Genomic DNA, 20,961 nt, shown 5'->3' on the forward strand with positions numbered 1-20,961 from the left:
AATGGAACGGATCGGAAGGTCACTGGCTGGGGGCATAGATGAAATGCTAAGCCACCCGATATGACGGACGGGCGAGCAACATTCGATCGTGCCAATCGCACGCATGGGGTGGCTTTGTAGTGCCGCAGAAGGAAAATGAATTCAAAAATATTGAAAGAACAACAAAAAATCACACACGAGCCCCTGAAATTCCATACCCGGCGGTCGAATAGCCGCTCCAATCTGGCCGATAATAAATGATTATCCGTTTTTAATGCATTGCGATGTCGAATAGTGGCAATAATTTTGTCACAACGCTTGTAAAACAATCGGCAACATTGGGATTGCCTGAAAAACCTGCTAAAAGCGTCCAGCCAAATTCGTGCCACAACCAGTTGAGTTATGTGATCGTATAATGTTCGGATCTCAGCGTAGTTCGCCGACATCGGAGCGAGTTTACTGTCAGTTTATCAGTTTATCTTCCATCTAAATGAAATACAAATGTTTATGCAAAAATGTGAACGAATGCAGATAGCACAACATAAAGTTTCCAAACCTAACGATAAGTACGATTGAAATGCTATAGAATCTGGAAAATGGAAAACAAAATGCCATGGACGGAAAAAATGACTCACAAAACCATAATATTTCACCAGACCTGGAACGGTAGAATCATATTTCGAAAATCAAGATCATCCTTTTCACTTTCAGGCATTTGTTGAACTTAATTGCTAATTTCTCATATCTTTTTCTGTAGCATGGAGAATCTTTTTTCACTTTGAAAAAAGTACAAATAAAACGAAAAACGTAGGTTATATTACACCTAATGTCTGTATGTATAATATCCTACATGGTAATTATAACATATTCCTAATCTTTGCTTACATGTTATTTCTAACATATTCCTCATGTTTATTACATTGTTGAAAATAGACTCGACTGGTCACCGCTCCTCATTAGACGATCGTTAAACAAATAATATCCGCGGAATGCGAATCAGCGTACCAGTTGTGGTTTCAGATCATTCCGTTTCCTTATCCATACCTTCTCGCACAGTTTATCAGTTTATTCTGCAGCTAAATAGAATAGAAAAATATACCAGACAATATGATCTAAAGTAGAAAACAAAGCATAAAATCTCGTAGTCTCACGATATATCACAACTGTGAACGAAATGCTACAAACAAATGCTTATTTTATTTTACACTTCTTTTATACACACGCACACACAATCCATTAAAGTTTTATTGTAGATTTTTTATTCCTTCTCGCTTGCTTCCAATGCCAACATCCGGCTCGATCAATAAACCTCTTACAGCCCGGCACTGCCCGTTCGTGTATGCTAATGGGCACTTTTAATTACATCCCCAGTGGGGCTGCCGTTTTCCTTCATTTCGATTCCATCAATTTCCTTATTGGGCGTTATTAATTATTGCCCTGATCCTGGGTCGATCCGGCGTGGGCTGATCTGATATCGTCCCAGCCAACGGCGACATAGAATCGTTTAGCGATACCAGATCGAGATGATTGATTCCGCGTGGCAGGTGACGTTCTGGCGCAGGGCTTTGATCAGGATAAAGCGCCGGGATCCGGGAGCTTGCCCGATTTGCGGATAATCCTAGCTCCCGAGACGTCGCGTCTAATAATGACATCCGTTGTGTGCCTAAAAATAATCCACAATCGATGGTGATGGAGCCCAGAGAACAAAGCCGAAAAATCCTCACATTCCACCGTCTGTCCAACTGTCCTCGAGAGGTGCGCCCATCAGGTTCGGTGACATGCGCTCTAAATACGTCCACCAAAAGGGGGCCACACCAGGCTGCGGGCGGATACGCCATCGGTGGCGGATTCCCTTCACCGGACGGCCGGAGGCTCCAACACCAGCAGGACCAGCATAATTAGTACCGTGCCGAACCGCGAAAAGCACCGTGACGGCGTGGAAGAAGACGAAAAAGACACCCGAATCCATTTTATTCGCGCACTTCACGGTTTGCCCGCCGGCCACGAGGGAGGGCCCACGGTGCGTTCTGATATTCTCGTTCCGTACAACTGGCTGGGCGATCGACAGCGGGCCTTGAGATCGCCGAAACACACGAAGAAGACGGAAAGCAAGAACAAGAAGCATCAACCTCGAAAGCGAAAGCGAAGCCGAGCACAAATGGCGAATTTGGAAGCGAAACAATTCAACCGGCCCCGTGCGCTATGCCAGAGATGAAGTGGTGACCGCGCCAAGGCCGGATCGCGCTATTGACCGGCAAGGTGTGTGTAGGGTGTGTTCCACCCCCCGGGGGGGGGGCCTGCGTAGGGGTGGAAGTTAAAAGTAATGAATTAGACTATCGAAACCATTGCCCATGGTGGTCGCGTTGCCCAATGGATCCTGGGCGTTGCTTGATGGGAACGGTGAGACAATCTGGGCCTTATTATCGGCATAGAGAAATGAGATCGCTATATTTTGCTACCCATTTATGGTAGAGGAATTGAAATTGAAATCGACCGATCAATCGACGAGTTGATGAAATACATCCCTCGTAGGAGAAATTTCAAAAGAGATCGTTATGCTATCCACTCAGAGCGCTTCACATACAATGTTGAAAACTAAAATCATTTGAGCATTGAGCTGAGCTGTTGTTTGGCATTAAACTCAGCCCCTATGAATGCAGCTGAATGATATTTTAAATGGATATTTGTTCTGAAATAAGTGGCATTGTGAGGAAAAAAAAAACTACCGGTGGCCTACCTCACGGGGGAACCGATCCACGACGAATCGATTCGCCGCTACAAGCCTTTCGATCGGAATAGATGATATCTTCCGGGGCGCTGGACGTTCACCAACAAACAAACAAACAAAAAAAAATACATCCACCTTCGGTAAGTCAATGAACGGGATGGCGAAAGGAACGATCGTACCTCAAAAATCCACCACCATAAACCGCCGACCGGACGGGGATTTGCGCAAGCACTGGGTCCGATCATGATTTATTAGAATTTAATTCCGTTCCATGTTCATGGGTTGGGTTCAGCCCCGACATTAAATGATATTCGATTCTTTCGATTCTACCCCCAGCTCGTGCCAGCGGCTTTCGTTCACGGTTGTCCCATTAAGCCAAACCACATAAAACCAACCCCAATTCCGAGCGGAACTACAATTCCGCTTAATGGGGACAGGGTGGTCCAGGCCGTTTTTCGTTGTGCTCCACGATTGCAAGCGGTCCAGCCACTGGAATTCGCTCGCCAGCCCCAGATTGCTCCCATTTCGGAACGGCGAGTGCCCGACTGCGAGGGTGCACATTACCATCAGGGAAACCGTAAAATCGTTCCCCTCCAGGATATGACTAATTAAGGTCACCCGCCAGGCCAGGCCCCTTCGAACCGGATTTCAACCACCGCTCGACTGGCGCTTGTTCTGGAGTTCGAGCGAACAAGCGATCATACACCTTCACGGCCACGGGTCCTCCGTTGGTCCTCCTAGCGCGTGAGAGTCCCTCGCAAACAAAGGGCCCGCTAGCCGGCATCGCGCGTGGTCCGTCACGATCGGTCGATTCCGGTCACATGCCGCCGTTTCAGTTGACGCGCGATTATGTAAATAGAAGCCACACTTGCATTCTGGCTTGCCACACGGCTCGCGATTACGTGGCATTCCGAGCCGGCATCCTGGACAGCGGTCATATTTCATCGCCGGGGCGTGGGGTGGTCCGAAAAAGTTTCGTTCCCATTCCGGGTCGACCGTTGATTCGAACCCGATAAGACATGTGTCGGCTTGACACTTTCGAAACGTGCCGGCCTATCGGTCGGAACCGATCTCTTCGAACCATGCACCGGTCTCGCGTGAACATATGTTTGTGGAAACAAATCACCGCCGGAGTCAACCGTTGGACCGTGGGGTCAGCAGTTTGGGTTGGACAAAGCGAACCAGCGCCCGAAATGGACCGCTTCCGATGGGCGGGAGAAGGAGAACCGAAGTGTGTCACCGTATGGGCGGAGTGCTTAATTTTTGGGTGTATTTTTCGTGCGCCTTATGATTTATGCACTTATCGAGCGGTGGGAAACGAATGGCGCACTGTAATTAACCCTGTCAGCCCGACGATAAGCGTGCCGGTCGCGTTATGTATCGCGGGGCAGCAAAAACACAGCCGTATGGGAGCAATTTCGGCAACGGCTTACGTCATGCCGCGAAATTCCACAACCGTTGCTGAATTGAATTCGGTAGAACTCCTCCGCCAGCCACAAAGACGTGTGGATGCAAATGTGATGCATTGTGGGATCTCTTTAGGGTTTTGTTTTATTTTGCCACCTATGCTCACGCCAGTCGTTTCGAAAGTTGACTCGTTTCTGTTCGACGAACCAAAAACCGCTTTTTTTTGCGATGGTTTAAATTGTGCTGAATTTAAACTGCCACTCACCGACGATGTGGGGCTTCCAGTGCGGTTGCACCGCCACAGAGAAATGGCTCCCACAAGGACTGATAACCAAAAACATTCTGAGCCGTTTTCGACGCGCAATTTCATCATCGTCATCTTCCAGCGCACGAAACGCACCGCAGCGTCATGCACCTGAGGGGTCCTCAGACGCGAAAAGAGACACGGACGAAGAGAACGCAGCGAAGCGGGAGAGTGAAAAACGGAAAACGGTGCCTCGTCGAGTGAGCAAGTGAGTGCGCGAACGAGATGCAACGAATCGTCCGCAAAAAAAAAATGGAAACGGCACAAAAAAACCGGGCCCCGCTAGAGCAACGGTGGGCATAAAAAAGATCACTTTCGATCTCGTTCACCGCACGGTGGGAGCAACACATACACACGCTCTCAAACCGGCCCCGCGGAAAAGTCTCACAGCTCACGATCAGCTGCTACTACGGGAGAGCGAGCGAACGGTACAAACGCGCGTTGGTGGTGGGGTCGACGATCGTGACCGATCGCGAACCCCCCACGGGTGCGAGTGAACGGCTTTTGCCGGAGCTTTTCAAAGCGCACTCAAAGCTCGCACTCAATCTCGGTACCCCTTCCAACGGGAGATTTGAGCCGACAACCGGGCGCTCAGTGGCACGAATCCGGCCGTGAGGAAAAAGCTTACCATGAGTTACCCGCACGATCGATTTGAAATCGATGCTCTCGATCCTACAATGAAATGAATATACAACAGCTTTTTTACGGGATTTTAATAGATTTTTCACATACAAAATAGTTCAACTTTGAAGCACTTGACTCCTCGCTGAAAGATCTCATTGACATCAAAGAACTTCAATGACGCGAAGTTCAACAAGCGACGAACCCTGATGCGAAGCTCACCACACCTACTTGAGTGCGTTCGAAAGATCCTGCCCAAAATGCGCTCAACTCAATCGATCATTTATTTTTTTTTCGGTCTCACCAGCCTCCCCCTCTACTTCCCTGTGACCCCAGCATTCTCTCTACCCCAGGGCTCGTCCACCAGCCCCGGTCGGGTGCGAGAGAAAGAAATTGAAAGATTACCGTTCCTTCAATACGCGCCACTCGGCTCGATCAGCTTTCATTACCCAGCGAACCGTCGGCGCGCGCGCACGCACTGAGAGCCACAGCCCTCTCTCCAACCACCCATCGGACCCACCCCGACTACCGCAGCCCCCCTGCCCCCGCGAGGGCGGCCCGAAAAGCGAAAGCCCCCGAGCCATCGAGCCCGCGATCGTCCGTGCGCGAACACTAGCGAAGGTGACTAGCGAGCGTTCGCGAATAATTTTGCGCAGTTCCACTTGATCCGTCCGCCCGAGCAGTGGTGTGTGCCGTCTACCGACCCCACCCCAAACCGCCCTGGCCGTGGTGGCCAGTTTTCGTCAGGAGTTTTCGCGTGTTTTCCAGCGAATAGTTTGTTTTTTTTTCTCTCTCTCTCGCTCGATCGCACCACCGCGGAGTGGTAGTGTCCGCTGGCTAAAGTGCTCGTCAAGTGCGCCGAAATTGAACGCGCGCGCGCGCGTGCCCCCTTGCGCAGTGACATCCAGAGGTGCCGTGCGATTTCGTGTCGTAGCGAGGGATAAACGGGTGAAAACGCCATAGGAGCGAGGAAAAACAAAACACCTCAGTGACGAATAGATTTTTCCGTGGCCGTTACAAGCGAAGCGAGTGAAGCGTTCGGTTTCGTTCAGTTTTTTTCCCCACTCCACTCCGGTACAAGCTGCCGTCCGCAACATGGCCATAGACTGGCGAAATCGTGCGAACATACTTGCCCTCGGCATCCTGCTGGTAGTGGCCGCTGCGGTCGATGGCGTTCGCGTGCAGCATCTCACGTCCAGAAGATTCAAAGGTGAGCCCGATCGGGAAACTCCCCCATTCGAGAGTGTGTTCGAGCGTGTGTACGTGTGAATGTGTCCTTCTCGCCAGTGCCCATTTGGCACCCCCCCGAAACCATGCCAAATTGCACGGCAAAACGTGGCTCGCGGAAAAGGTCGCTGGTCTGCTGGCACCAGTTCAAACGAACACCCAAACAAAGGGGCCCGTACGCTAGGGTTTTTGCTGCCAGAACGAGCTTCTTGGCTAGGCTGGGTGGCTTGCACGGCCAACGGCAGCTCGGGTTGGCCATTATGCAATTGCGAGCAACCGTGTTGTTCCCGCCGACCCGGGGCCCGTTCTCGAGCCCCACCTTCTTGCGTCGGGAGCATTAAAATGTGGGCTATGTGTGTCCCATTAGCGCCCCAGTGCAACGGTGCAGCGATGGCCATTTTTTATCCTTGCTTCGCGTTGGTTTGTCTCCACCACGCAGCCGGGTCGCTTTATCTCGCGACCCAATAAAATCCCGCCCCAGTCCCAGCCAGCCCAGCTTTTTCCCGGGGCAGAACCCACCCCCCCGGGTGGGGGTGGTGTATTCTGTGCGCAATTAAAGGGGGTGCTTGGCACGGAACCGCGCCCGCTTTTCTGCGTCCTGTTCGTGCCTCGGTAGCGGTATTTTGCAGGCCATCTAGCGAATGCATACCCCAAGAACGTACGCTAAGGTCGCTGGCGGGATTCGTGCACGGTCTGCTTGTCGTGGCACCGAGCGAACGTAGATTTTTTTTTACTGCCTTTTCGCTGCCTTCGCTGCGCACGTCGTTCAAGGTGTAGACCCACCGGAACTGATGGTCTGGCTGGGCGCCGTGAACGGGGCGGCTGAACTAAATTGCTGACATTAAATTTTCGGACAACTTTATCGAACCTTCGCCGGAATGGCGGGAGGTCGTTCGCAAGGAATGGTCCGCTACACCGCTGCGGAACAAACGAGCTGTTTATTTTAACTTGAAACTCACCCCCCAAAAAAAAAGGCGAACGATCGCTAAGGAAACAGCTAAAAGAATGATTCCACCTCGGTTAAATATTAAAGCCACCAGCGTGGATGGTTTTGGGGGAAAAAAGAACACGCCCTATAAATCACGCCAGCAAATGTATCAGGCGAACCATGGTCGATGGAGGTCGATTGTTTTCGCAGCATCAAACGCCACAGCTCCCGTTTTGGCGTTTCTACGTTAGCAAGCAAACAGAACGATCCGGTCGTGTTTGTCTTCCCCACTTTCGTGCGGTGGCGTACGCTAGAGTGCAAATGAATTTTTCCAACACATCGTCGTATCGCCAGGGGATCCATTGGAAAAATTTCTCCCGACCAAAATGGCGACGATCCGTGGCTTGGTGGTTCGGAGAAATGCGCCCATAAAATGCGCCAGTCCCCGAGAATAATGGTTCCCGTGCGATTGAGCGCGAGTTGGTAGCTATTTTTCCCGGTAAACAGAAAAACAGCACCATAATTTCGAGTGAAAAATGTGATTCTTTCATTTCGCGATTTCGATTACGCCGAAACTTATTGCCGATGGTTTTGCGGTTCAACAAGGGGGCTTTTTCGGTGTCTCTTTCTCTTCGAAGTGCGACATTGTCCATTTGCTCGCGGTGTTGAGTAGCGAAAAGCTCGAATCGAACGAAAGTGGAACGACACTATCGAGCGTTGGATCAATATTTTCTTTCGCCTGGAAGATCTCCAAAAATCGATCCCACACAATGGTGGCATGTTTTCGTTCCTTCTTTGTATCTTTTTTGCTTTCGTCCCCAACCGAACGGCCGCGGGAACTATTGCAACTCGCACGCCGTACCGGATTGACAGCATCATCGGCCAGGTGTCGAACGGACTGGTCGCATTTCACTTTCGGTTTCCTTTTGCGGACGATTTGCTACAGGTGATTTTCTTTCTTGTGCGCTCAAACCCACCGCCCAGTTCCGTTCGGCAATTATAGATGTTGGAACAAATTGTTTGCCGTTGGCTGTCATTTTCTGTCCGCACCGGAACGCGAACAATACCACCGTACCATACTTTGCGTTTTTTTTGCCTTCCTTCCCATTTTTGGTGCCACCGCTGTTCGCTTCTTTTTTGTCGATGTTTTTTTGGTGCGTCTGTTGGACCATGCTTGCCGGTGCGACCGATATTAGCATTCCGGTCCCGCGACTACTTAACCGCCCATCGTTTGCGTACGTGTGACAGATGTTAGTTCGTGTGCTTTTCCTTCCTTTTCCGAACGGACTCTTGCCACATCGGTTTCTTGCTTTTCCCACCCATACGCACGTAAATCGAACGGATTTTTTTTTGAACTTCCACGACCCTTCAGTCGCGACTGGGCTGCACATTTCGAGCGTTTGTTTCGACAGCCAACAGACGCGGAACGAATGTCGAGTGAATTGTTATTTTGCGACCGGTCACCCGTGCTCGCTCCGATCCATTCGACAGATTTATCGATCAAGAGCGGCCGGAAATCGGTACGGAACTGAGTGGAAATAAAATGGAAAAAAAACCGAGCCAGTGCACGCGAAAAGAAAATAGAGTTGTTCGCAGTACCATGCCATGCTGTGTCCAGCGGTGCTTTTCTCCCAGTCCATACTTGGTGCTGTTTGCTTGGCAAAAAAAAAACAAGCAACCCACCCACCCGGACAACCTCAAACTCAAAGCTCGAAAGCTCCCGCACGGTCGTGACCTGAGCGTGGCACGGCACGAGAAAAATGACAAACTTTATTAATCCATTTGTTTCCATTTTGGTCCGGCATGGTCGGTCCAACATCTTGGTCCTTGGTCCTTCTTCGTCAATTCACTTACCCGTAAGCGAGCGAGTGCGCTTTCAAGCACCACAACAAATGAAGACATTATGGGTTGCGTTTTTCCACCCTCTTTTTTTCACCACCCACAATGCCGGTTGCAATTACGGCACGAGAGTTGACTGGCTGAAATGGCCTTTTTTTCTTCTCTATTTTTCGTCCTACGAACATCGCCTGCCCACGGCAACTGATCGAGCTCCATCGTGCCCACAGCTTACTGGCTTACTGGCGTGCTCGTTTTTTTGTTGTTGTTACTTTTTTCTAATGCCAGCTCCACAGAGTGGCTACCAATAAACAAAAACGCTGCTCCAAAACAAGCCACCGGCTCCACAATGCGAGCGATTAGAACTGCGCTTAAAGTGTTACCCCACTTGGCTCTCGCAAGGGAGGCTATAATTTTACGACGGTTCCTTTTTCGACCCGAGCACCCAACTTCCCAGTGAGCATAGCCACGACGCTGACGACGGTGGCGTGAGTTTATTGCCGGGAGAACGATCTTGCGGGCAACGCTAAACAAACGCTAAATGCACACGGTGCGCTCAACGGGCTCGCGATCGAATAATCGAAAGGCGTCCACGATCGAGCCGGCTGCCACAATTATATGCCATATAATAAAATAATAAAATGTCGTGACATAGAACGCCTTCGAGTGGCCACCGTCACTGACGGTCCCGTGGCTAAGATTCCATCTCCGGGCACCTGGTCTGCCACCGGTAGTAGTAGTCGCCAACACATGACCTCACGTTTGCTCACGTCGACCATCTGGTCGGAACGCGATCGTCGAGCCACGGTCGAGCAGGACCCAAAGGGCTCGGGCCTGTCAACGGGGTGAACCGCGACAAATAGCACCGGTTCTGACACACCGGATCGGGGATGTTGGACTAGGCATTATCGACAGCCAGCGCCCAGAACGCGACCTATTGCCTCACGGAGCATGTCCGTGCCTGGCGTGTAATTCCAGCGGAACCGTGGGAGAACTGCACTAACCGAGCTGCCCATTAGCCCTCCACCCAAGATAGCCCGAACGATCTGGGCCACCGTGTGGCGCCGGCATGCGGACAAAAGGAAACGGCATCCCGGCACGGAAGGCACGCTGATTGTAATTTAATTATTAAAAAACAATAATGCAAATCATTTAGTGCACCGGCACCTGGCCACATCCCGAAAGGAATATGAGGGCCAGTCTACGGCCGGCTTGATTGACGGACGGAAATGGTGCACGGTCAGTTTATGGGTCGTTAAGGATCGGCTGCCTTCGGTGGGGCTTACATTGCGGGTGGCCAATTTGCGAGCGAACGCTCATAATCATTTGCATGATATGGGGGCCCATTGTTTCCGTGCCGCAGGATCAGCTAACGAGGGGCAAAAGGGCGCGCGAAAATGAAGCCCTTTCGGGCTCACTCAAGCAATGAGTGCTGGTCAGCTTGGTGGCGTATTAGCTGCACGATATACTTCGAGGTGTTCTAACGGAACGTGCAACGGTGGATTGGGTCAACTAATCAGGACATCTCAAAACGCTTTTTTCAGCCCAGATAGTTATGTTGGAAAATGTTTGTTTTTGACTAATTGAGGTACCATTGAGTAAATCACGACGAAAAATAGATGAAGCAAGTAAAAGGCCCTTTTTCATATACGCCAGAAAATGCCCGAGGCTTTACACTCCTGTGTTACGAAACGTTTAAGAATCCGAATGGAAGAAATATCTTCCCCAAGGCACTCTCGGCAGTCTCGGACGGGTGAACATAAAACATAATCCTATTAAACCACCCGGCGTCCTTGTTGCTCTCGAACGTTCACAAGATGGAAGATTGAATCGATCTTAGAGACGACGACGAGACAGGAAAACTCCACACCAAGGCAGCGCGCTCTGATGCGAGCTGAAAATCGCCGCCACGCGTTCCGTTTACGGACATTCCGGAAGGCTGAAATTCCATCCACCGTACCATAATTGGAACGCCGGAAGATCGACCGGGCACGCGGTCGTACCTCGTCAGCTGTTTCAAGTCGCACGCGTGCCTTCGAAGCTGCCTCGAATGCTTTTGCAACGTGGTGCCGCTTGTTTTCCGTTCATCCTACCACGGTCCCAACGCACGACGTCATTTATTGCGGCAATCGGGGCCGAGTAATGGAATTTTCTGCTGCCCCACAGGCTGTCGGATGCACCTCGATGCAAGGAGGAAAAACGCAACCGAGCAAGGATTCGTAAAATATGACGCCAACGTTGGGGCGCAATTCTTACCGCGAAAGTGAAAAGCGCCCGGTGCAGCATACTTTCTGGTGCGGTTATGCTGCTCGCAAACGGGGTTTCCATTTCCCCGATGCGATAACACGCTGTGGGATCATCGTCTTCATCGTCGTCGTTGCGAAATGCCGGCTCGTACGTTACAACGCGCATGGTTCGGGGAAAATTTCGTTCCCGGAATCAATTAATTCCAGCGTTTCAACTGGCGCACACGCTGGGAGACGAGAATTTGCATGGATAATTATGCATTTTCCAACTCAAATTCGCTCGAATAGAAAACTCGCTTCGCTTCTCGCAATGGGCGGGGGAGGGATTGAAATAGTATGGCCCAGGGTGCGATCTCGAGCGTTTATCTTTCATCGTTCTTTTTTCTTGTTTCGCTTAATTTCTTCTGACTCAATTCACTCAAGCGATATGTTGACGCTGACAGCTTTCAACTCGCGCTTCTCGCCCAGGCAATATCCCGTTCGCAACACAGCTTCCGACCGTTCGGCTGGCAAAAGATTACAGCTTTTTTTTTCTTCCTCTCCATGCTTCATTTTAAATCAACTCATAAATATGCATGCGATGACACCGCGCGAGGGCTCGCTCCGGGAAAGCGCTGGGTCCCTGTTTACCCCCATCTGAAGCGACGACGATCACGCTTCTCGAGCAAATGTTTGTGTGTGTGTGTGTGTGTGTGTACACATACGTTCCCCATCTCACGGCGATGATCAAGACGCTGGTCGATCGACACTAATGAGGCTAAAATCAATAGGCACTTTAATGAGCCAGCATAAAACAAATATGGTGCGGACGCGCCCGCCGGGCGTTCGACGTCGAAAGAGAACGGAAGAGACCTCGAATCACGGCAGAAAAAGATGTTAAAAAGATAAATTTATTAGGGCTCCCCTACCCGGTGGGGTGGCCCTGGTTTTCCTGCCTCCCACCACCCGGGATGACGCGCGCGCACACACAAACACGTCTCTCGTTCGCTCGTGGATGGAAAACATTCGTCCGGTAACGGTTCTTTCCACCCCAATGGCGATACCCCGATGGCCTACGGTGCGTGCCTTGTACACACATAAAGCGCCGGGGTGTTCGAGTTCGGGCGCAAAACCAAACCCAACCAGCCCACTTCCCTTCGATCTGGGGGTCCGTTCCACCCAACGAAAAATCAATCGACATTGCGCGGTTTGAAACGAAGGGGTTTCATCGTTCAGCAACGTGCGGGTTCTGGAGGTCCCTCGCGGGGAATCGCACTCAAACAGGTTCTCTGAACCGAACATCGAGCCATCGAAAAATGGAACGAATCGGCCACCGACCGAGCCAAAACGCTAATTGTGTCAGTGGGGCTTCGGTGGTTATTCTGCTCGTTTGTCTGGTTCTGCTGGATGACATTTGACGTTCATCCCCGTGGGGAGGATGGAATGTACATTTTGTCTTCCTCTTACGCCGGTCGACGTTCGTGTTTTGTCACCCGCCAGTATTGAGTCAGGTCGGAACTGGTTGCTACGAACGGCGAGCCCTCAAATGGGTGGATGACATTTGCTTACAAAAAACCAACACGAAAACAAACAACCAAACCAAACACTCAACGACTGGTCTGTTGGTACGGGAAAGCGACGCCATGTCCTAGACGCTCGAACGGGATCTGACGGGGTGAAAATCATCACCCCAAATGGTGGCTCTGGTGAGATTGTTTGTTTTTTTCTTCAGTGTCAACCCACAAACACCACACCGCGATTGCCGTGGACAGGTGACGGCATCTAACTGTGGCTCGCGGAAAAAGGCTTCACATCGAAAGGCTTGTGCTGTACCACCCGGGGAGCACGTCAAACAGGAACACTGCTGCTCGTTGTCGCTGAACTTGACCGGTTTTTAGAAGTGGAGTAAAAGCGCAAAACCATTCCGCAATCCGGTCGGGAGCACTGGGCTGGTTACGAATCGGGTGAGCCTTTCGTTGTCACCGCCTACGGCCACCTCGTTCGCTACAATGTAGCACTGGCCAGGTCACCAGTTCGAGTTAGAACAATGTAGCGAGGCTCAGGGCTTGGGGGCGTATTGGAATGTGCGATTGATTTACGGGCTTCCTCGAGCGTGCATGTTATTAATACTCAATCAGGCTCGAGGACAAACACACCATCGAAAAGGCACAAAAAAAAAACATACGGTTGCAATCTACCGCTGATTAAACCATCCCAGTAGGCCGTTATCGTAAAATTGCCATTACCACGGCAGGGCCCCATCTGCAGGGCTTGCCCACCATAAATCAGTCCAACCGTGGAATCGCATCCCGTATCCCTCGCCATTGGCCAGCTCGGTTGTGCCCAAAACTGATTTTTCGCTGGTCACCGACAGTGACTTTGCTTGCTTTTCCTTGCCACGCGGTTTCTAGGCCAACCGATTTATGAAGCTTTCCATCGCACCATCGTCATCGCCTACTTCACCGGGTTCGCAAGGCTACACCGAAGGCTCGGACGAGTGAAGGAAGCAAAAAAAAAACGAATTTGCCCCAGCACACAACCGAACGCGAACGCACGCAAAACAAATTGGCGGTGTTGTTTTCCTTGTGCCAAACCAGTTCCCTCCAGTCGGGCCACTCCGCCTGGGGCTCCATTAAAAAGTAGCTCCAGTTTTATCATTCCGATGTGTGTTTCGCGGCTTATTATCTTTATTTATCGGGTACCTGAATGAGGCGAGGAAGCTTTCGAGAAGCGGGAGGATCGTTGTGCTCGTTGTTTTCTTGTTTTGTTTCGTTTTTTTTTTGCGCACACACGGCCGGCCTTCCAGGGCATGGCGTCATGAATTTTACAACCGTCCCGCTAACCGAACAACGGTAGAAAACGCATGTCGAGCTGGCTAATTGCTTCGGGCAGCTTTTTCGGTTGCTTATTAGATTAGGCGTGTTGTTAACAGTGCCTCCTCCAAAAAAAATGAGCTGCCATGGGGCCGCCGTTGGGTGACGGACAATTTCGAAGGCTCCCTCTCGACCAAAGTGAAAACCCCCTTCGAGGTACGAGGTTCCGCTTCGCCTGCGCCTTTCCAAACGCCAACGACGCGTGCGCAATGGCACGCGCTGCCGTCGCTTCAAGCGAGCAATATCCGGTTCGATCGGCGGTTACGCTTGACCACCGGTGTTCCTAAATCGACCACATCCGACGCCCTCCGGTGCAAACGGGCAGCGATCGATTAATCGATCCTCGGAGGCGAATCGCGCAGCGGTAGCGCACACACCTTAGGGCTCGCTCGCCACCTAAAGAGACCGAGAGGGTCATTTATCTCGCGCCTTATACCCATTCCCATCGTGGCATAATTGCCGCCATTCGGTGCCACCATTTATCAGCCACACACGCACTCCCTCCCTCGCTGCATGCGCGGTTACGATCAAATAAGAAGCATTTAAGAAACGCAATTTAATCATTATTTAATCGATTTTTCGTGCCCCGAACAGGAACCCCCGCTTGAAAGTCGAGTGGCGAAATCAGGGCGAGCTTTTCGGTGACCGTTCATGGGGAGCGAAAGAAAAAATTGTAAACTAAAAAGAAAGATGGCAAACGTTGATGAAAAAAAAAACAACACCGGTGCAATTATTATGTCACAATTACTTCACGATCACGCCGCCATTAGCTTTTGCGCCATCGCTTCCCGTCTCGCTGTGAAGCCTGCGGGGGTATAAAGCTGAAGATGCGTTTTTTATATGCGCTTCTAAATCACTCAGCTTACGTGCGAATGAGCCGTGACGGAGTTGCAAAACGTGCCGCCCGTTTTTCGGCACTGGATATCAGAGACAATCCCCTAAAAAGGCGATGATGAGATTAACCGCACGCTAGCAGGACGTTCTGCAGTACCGCTAATGGAACGCAATGGGACGCGCGTAATCAATTTCCCTCCATCGAGTACTTTTAATTGCTCTTAACACTTCATTAGCGTGCACGCTCAAAGTGATCGCCCAAAAAGTTGTACCATAATCGCCCCTATTCACCCCATAACCACCCTTGGGGCTCAAATCGCGCCCGATTTGCATAACGCTCCGTTTGGGCGGTGAAACTGCACTGCTGCATTTCAACGCAGTGTGCCATTAGCAACGCGAGGCACGGAATTCGAACATAAATCGATTAAATTTGATTACGCCTTCATATACACATATTTCGGCATATCGCTCCACCGCTTCAAAACGCGATGCAACCAAACCCAAAACGGTGCCAAATTAGCGCCATTTTATTGGTTTTACTGCACCCCGGTTTATGGTGTGAAATAACGGACGACCATTCCACTCGGGCACGACACAAGAACCACATTTGATGGGTGTTGGGCCGTCGAAAGGGGGCGATTCTGTGTCCATGTTCTCTCTCTCTCGTTCAACCCACACCTCACAACAACATGTAAAGTGACTTAATGGGAAAGTTTAGGGAAGGTGTTACGAAACGTTGCACCGTTCAGCTTTACCCAAATGGGCTGGTTCGAGTACGATTAAATCAAATCTAATATTTTCGATAGATCGCGTGTCGATCCGAGTGGCCCTTTGCTCACCGGCACGAACCACCACGAATTGCTAGCCCTTTTGGCTAGCTCAGCACGAGCAGGTGCTATCGAATTCACCGCTTGGCTATTGCTTAACCGCCACGACCCGGACAGGACACGAGAGGTCTACAACAACTTTCACGCGGCCAGTATCGCGGCCAGCGAGCTTTGTTTACCGCGTTCCAATTAACCTTGAACCAGATTTCAGCCAACTCGCTGTGCCACCGCATACCGGAGAGTTTGCGACTTCGCTTGGCATCGGCAAGACGGAATTCCCATCGTTTCGAAAACCCCCTCGGGTGCAGGTGTTACTGTCAGCATCTCTTGATCCTGACCTCCCAGAACCATCGAGCGTACAGGTTCTGCCTGCCGGGTAGAATCAAGGAAATTCCACGAACGATCCCGTGTACAGATTTGTTCGAATCGCAGAGATCGTGTACCTTGTCCGCCTGTTCTCAGGCTCCTGCTCCAGTCGCGAGAACACACGTCGGGTCTGGCTCTTGCCGGTCTCGAGGATTGCCGCAGGGATTTGGTTTCCTTAAACGTGACGCGTGTTGCAAACCCACGGTGATCCGGATTGCACAATCTAATTTAAATTCAATAACTATTTCGCAATCCAGCGAACCGCGCGGGGCCACAAGCTCCAACGCTGCATCCTGCCGGTGTCGTGTCCGCGTGTGTGCACATGCAACAGCTGCGGTTTGGTAACGGTGGAGCTCAACCTTTGGGCGAACTCGCGAAGCTTGTTTGCTGCTGCTGCTGCTGCTGGTGCTGCTATGGGGTGAACAAGCCCTTTGTAGAACGGCGTGCGAGAGGGAAGTGAGAGAAGCGAGAGAAGAAATAAAAAAAACCCTGACAGCAGACTTTAGCGACCCGCGCGATTGAATTACTTTCATAAACACAAAAAGCCCCAACCGCGGCAGTTATCGTTTGTTTGACATCGTTTGTGATAGCTTGTTTTCCGCAAGCGATCGTACGCAGGACAACGAATGCCAAACGCCCTGAATGATGTTGAGTGAGAGAGCGAGAGAGATGAAGAGAAAAAATGGAACAAAAAAAAACCGATTGCCAAGAAGGAGACAAAAAAGTTGAAGCTTAAGCACATTTGGATAGCGCCTCGAATTGTTTGGGGTGCTTTTTGCTCAAAATATTTACCTTCAAACCGCTACTTGGCAACAATTTCAGGGAGGGTGTTTTTTTTTTTTCGTATAAATGCACCCCCCTCAATTGACCCTGGCGTTGAATTGAAAGAAGCAAGACACAAAAAAAAAACAAATTACAAAACCATTCACACAAACGACAGCAGCGACACGCAAAAAAAAAGCTCATATTTGCAACATAAATAAAGTTCATTCACGTCCGTGCGTTTCGCGCCGATTGTCGCAGTTTTAGTGCGTTGTTTTTGCGTCCAGGAAATCATACCAATGTGAAATGCAGCAAAACATTCCCCGAGCCAGCTGCTAATTACTCTCAAGGACCCTATCGTGGTGCTCATACTTTGCTAATCTTAATCTCGCCCGAGGAGCCGTCGATCCACTAAAACAAGGCTTTTACCTCCTTCGCAAGATAGTGCAAAAGCGCCCACCGGTGGGCTTTAATCGTATTTTATCATTAGCTTCAAGAATCACGAAACAGAAGCCCACATTAAGCGCGGGCAGTGCATGTTACGGTCGGGTTTTAACACATCCAAACGGTCGCCATTGGACGCTCGTTTCACTTACATTAAGTTTATTTAAATGATGATGATTATGATTGTTACGACCTGCGCTCAACGGCACCATCCCGCCCAAGCCACGCGGATTAAACCACTGCCTCGCTCGCGGGCTGCATAATCGCGCTTGGCTTCGTCTAGAATTTGCACGTTCATTTAGCTCGATCAAGCAAAACCCACCAGGGCCGCTGGTTCGCCACTGACCATGACTGAAACCGTGGTGAAGCCTCCCAGGCGTCGGTGGGCTGGGGAGCATAAATATTTATTAATGCACACCAGCCGCCATGGCGTTGCGTTCGCCGGTGTTGCCCATAAACCAACACCAACGCGTGCGCGCGCACGCTCTAAACGCCGGCCCGATTGGCCTAGGTTAGGGAATCGGAAGGTTAATTGCCGGCTCTAATCGCCCTGAGCGGGGATTTCGCTGTCCAGACGACCCCGGACGGTCGAAAAGCGGGCGCATTTTGACGCACCGGTCGGTTGGGTTAAATAATTTCCCTAATAGCACCCCGCACGTTCTGTTGGTTCTGTTGGTTTGCCCTACCCCTTTTAGCCTCTTAGATGCCACGAAGGGTGATACCATCTCGGTGCATGTCGGGACGACTTTTAGGCTATCCAAGCTGACGATCGGACGCAAATGTGTGGGTGCTAAAGTTCGTTAACTAGAACCACGCCAACTGGGTCACTCCCTCGCGGAAAGAAGGCCTGAATTCGTGGCTCCAGCAGGCAGGCATCGAATCCGTGTCATTGTGGGTGTGGGAGCCACGCAGGTGACGTTGGTCGTCCATTGCTGCCAAACGGCTTGGTGGAGAATAAAAAAAGCTCTTTACACCCCTTGGGGCCGCCACAGCCGTAGAAGGAAACGCTTCCTTGCTGAGGGCGAACAAAATTTATTGCCCACGATCGGGAGTGTGAGCTTCGGACGTGCTGTGGATTGGCGTGTTAGCGGTAAAAAACGACCCGTCCCAGAAGCCGGTCCCAGGAGCTGGGTGACAGATTTAGAGTTCTACGAACCGCTGCACCGGTAGGCCTTCGTGACGGAATCTATGACTTAATGTTCTGCCCCGTTCACCTGGTTCACTGCGTGCGGCGTAGCGCTCTATTAGATAAGCCAATCGGGGGTCAAAAAGGGACTGGCATATAATTGTTGAAAAGGCGTACAAACTTCAGTTTGCAGTGGCCCACGAGTGCATCGATGGATTTTCATTCGCTTCAGCACGAGGTCACTCCCGGGGGCTAAAAAACGTACCTCGGGAGCTCTTCCCGACCCACATAAATAAATCCAGGCTCTGGTGATGACATAACCACTGTACGGTCCATTGAGCTCCCACGTACCACTCGATGTCGATGGAGCTGGGATAAAGAACTTTCGCTTTCCACGGCACAACGCGCCGTCGACGTCCGTAATGCCGCGCTCGTTGGGAACCCATGGAGCGGAACTGACCGAACTTTACAGCTGCGACAGAGGTTGCGAATCTGCAGCCCGGTTCATCGGTTTCATCGGAAGCACGTCGCGCGATGTCGCTTTAGTACTCCATTTTGGGTGCTGGAAGAACTCGAAATCTACTCCGAACGGATAGCCACACGATCACCAGCTTACAGAAAAATGTGCGCGCTTGATTGGAACATTCCGCTCACGTATCTTTTTCCGCCTGCAAAACTCCGAATTGAACGCCGTTTTTAACATCAATATTTTTTCTTTTTTTTCACTCTCTTCCAGGTAAGAAAACGGCTGTCATATTTATCTTCCAATGAATTGTGGACTCGGTAGTGGGATTCGTTCGAGAACAGTTTAACGTCAGACTCAAACATACCCCTTACCAAACGAGATGATGCGTGAGTAAAGTTTAAAAACCAAATCTCGCTGCCGAAACGAAAACTTTACAGAAAAACTCAGGGATGTTTTTCTGGTTTGTGTCAGCAGACATGCTGGCCTTATCCGTCCTGTGTTAGCGCTGTTCGTCTGTTTGTGTGTGAATAAACGCCTCAAAACAAACCCCCACTGTTTGTCGGTGGTCCGTGTGGAGCGGCAAAATTTTCAATCAAAACTTTTATTGCCCCCTCATGTAATGTATTTACTGCTGTGTTTCATGCACGCTTACTTACAGATGACAATTTCCAGCACCGGCCTACTTCGGTACGCCGGTTCACCCTCAGCGCCATGGCAACGGAGCTAACGGTGTGGAAGATTTTATTCTTTTTGTTTGCCATTTTTAAAGCTCAATTCCAAGGCACAGCACATGGGAAAAGGGAGAACAGCGATCCGAGTGGGGTACGATTTCGATTGGCCGCCTACGGAGAACCTGTCCTGCAAGAATCCAGTTTCGGTGGCGAACCCCCAGAACGTTGCAGCCAAAAATGCAAAAATCCTTCGCATGTCCATTGCCACCGTTGAGAAAGGCAGAAATCAACGCCACAAACGCGCGGTGTGAGCGTTTTATGCAAAAGAAAAAGAAACACACGACCTGTGCCGCCAACAAGCCGCCATCGCATACTTTCCACCTCGAGTTATCGTTTTCGAAAGTAGCCTTTTTTTATACGCGCTCACAAGCAAGGACACGCCTGGCTATCGCGAGAGGAAAGCAACCCTTTTTCGAAGGGACTCACGAAACTCCGGACCATCACCAGAACGCCAACGGCGGCGAATGGTAGTTTTTGGCGTGAGCCGGCAAAGGGTCAAACGAATCCGGGTCGGTTTGCGGTGTTTGCGTAACAATTGCGCAACTAAATGAGTGCAAATTTTTACACCGTGCCACGTGGCCGTCACTCCGATCGTGGCGGTTAACGGCGCACCATAAAGAGGTTGAACGGTGTAAAAGATGGAGAGAGAGAGAGAGAAAAAAAGAGCAAAATGTCGAGCCAAACTGGAACGGCCGTTTGGATGTGGGACGTCGGAACCGTGCGCAACCCCGGCCAACGTTCATTAGTGAGTTCAATACCATTTTCGGCCAATCACGGAACCTTCCGGCGGCTCGCCACGGATCGATTTCTTACGGTCGTTCTGCAAAACGGCACCACTTCAACTCCATTACCACGAGACCTCTGCACGCGCCTCCACGGTCTAATTCTAGCACTTCAAAGAAAGGTCTCTCCCAACGTGGTAAGCCTGACCATGGTCACGGTGGCGTCGGCAAAATGTCAAGTGATCGTACCGGCAAACAAGCCACAAGGTCCACCAGACTTCCGATCGACGAGCACAGAACGGGTGCCAGCCAGAAACCAAAGGCACGAAAAATAAAGGCCTCTTCTCGAACGGAAGCAGCCTCTCGTCCGGCCCACGGAGAAATCTCGCCCCACGCGCATAATGTCACGCGGATGACGCGGAACCTCGAGAAAGAAAACTTTCACTTTCCACTGCCAGAGCAAACGTTACATCATTTGCGCCAAGAGCACGAGCACGAAATGGGTAACAACGAATTGAATCACCTACCAAAATGCGTTCCTCCACGTTCCGGGTG

The 20,961-nt window shown here is 50.8% G+C and overlaps 1 protein-coding gene across 2 annotated transcripts in view; it reads left to right on the forward strand.

Annotated features, from left to right (window-relative positions):
* Positions 1–6,118: 6,118 nt before the first annotated feature.
* Positions 6,119–20,961, forward strand: part of LOC128725619 (uncharacterized) — a 67,471-nt gene continuing 52,628 nt past the window's right edge. For both annotated transcript variants that reach the window (XM_053819378.1, XM_053819379.1), the window contains exon 1: positions 6,119–6,249. In XM_053819378.1, coding sequence (XP_053675353.1) covers positions 6,135–6,249 — 115 coding nt within the window. In that variant the 5' untranslated portion in view covers positions 6,119–6,134. The remainder of the gene's footprint in view (positions 6,250–20,961) is intronic.

Source organism: Anopheles nili, chromosome 3, assembly GCF_943737925.1.
Source record: "Anopheles nili chromosome 3, idAnoNiliSN_F5_01, whole genome shotgun sequence".
Lineage (NCBI taxonomy): Eukaryota > Metazoa > Arthropoda > Insecta > Diptera > Culicidae > Anopheles > Anopheles nili.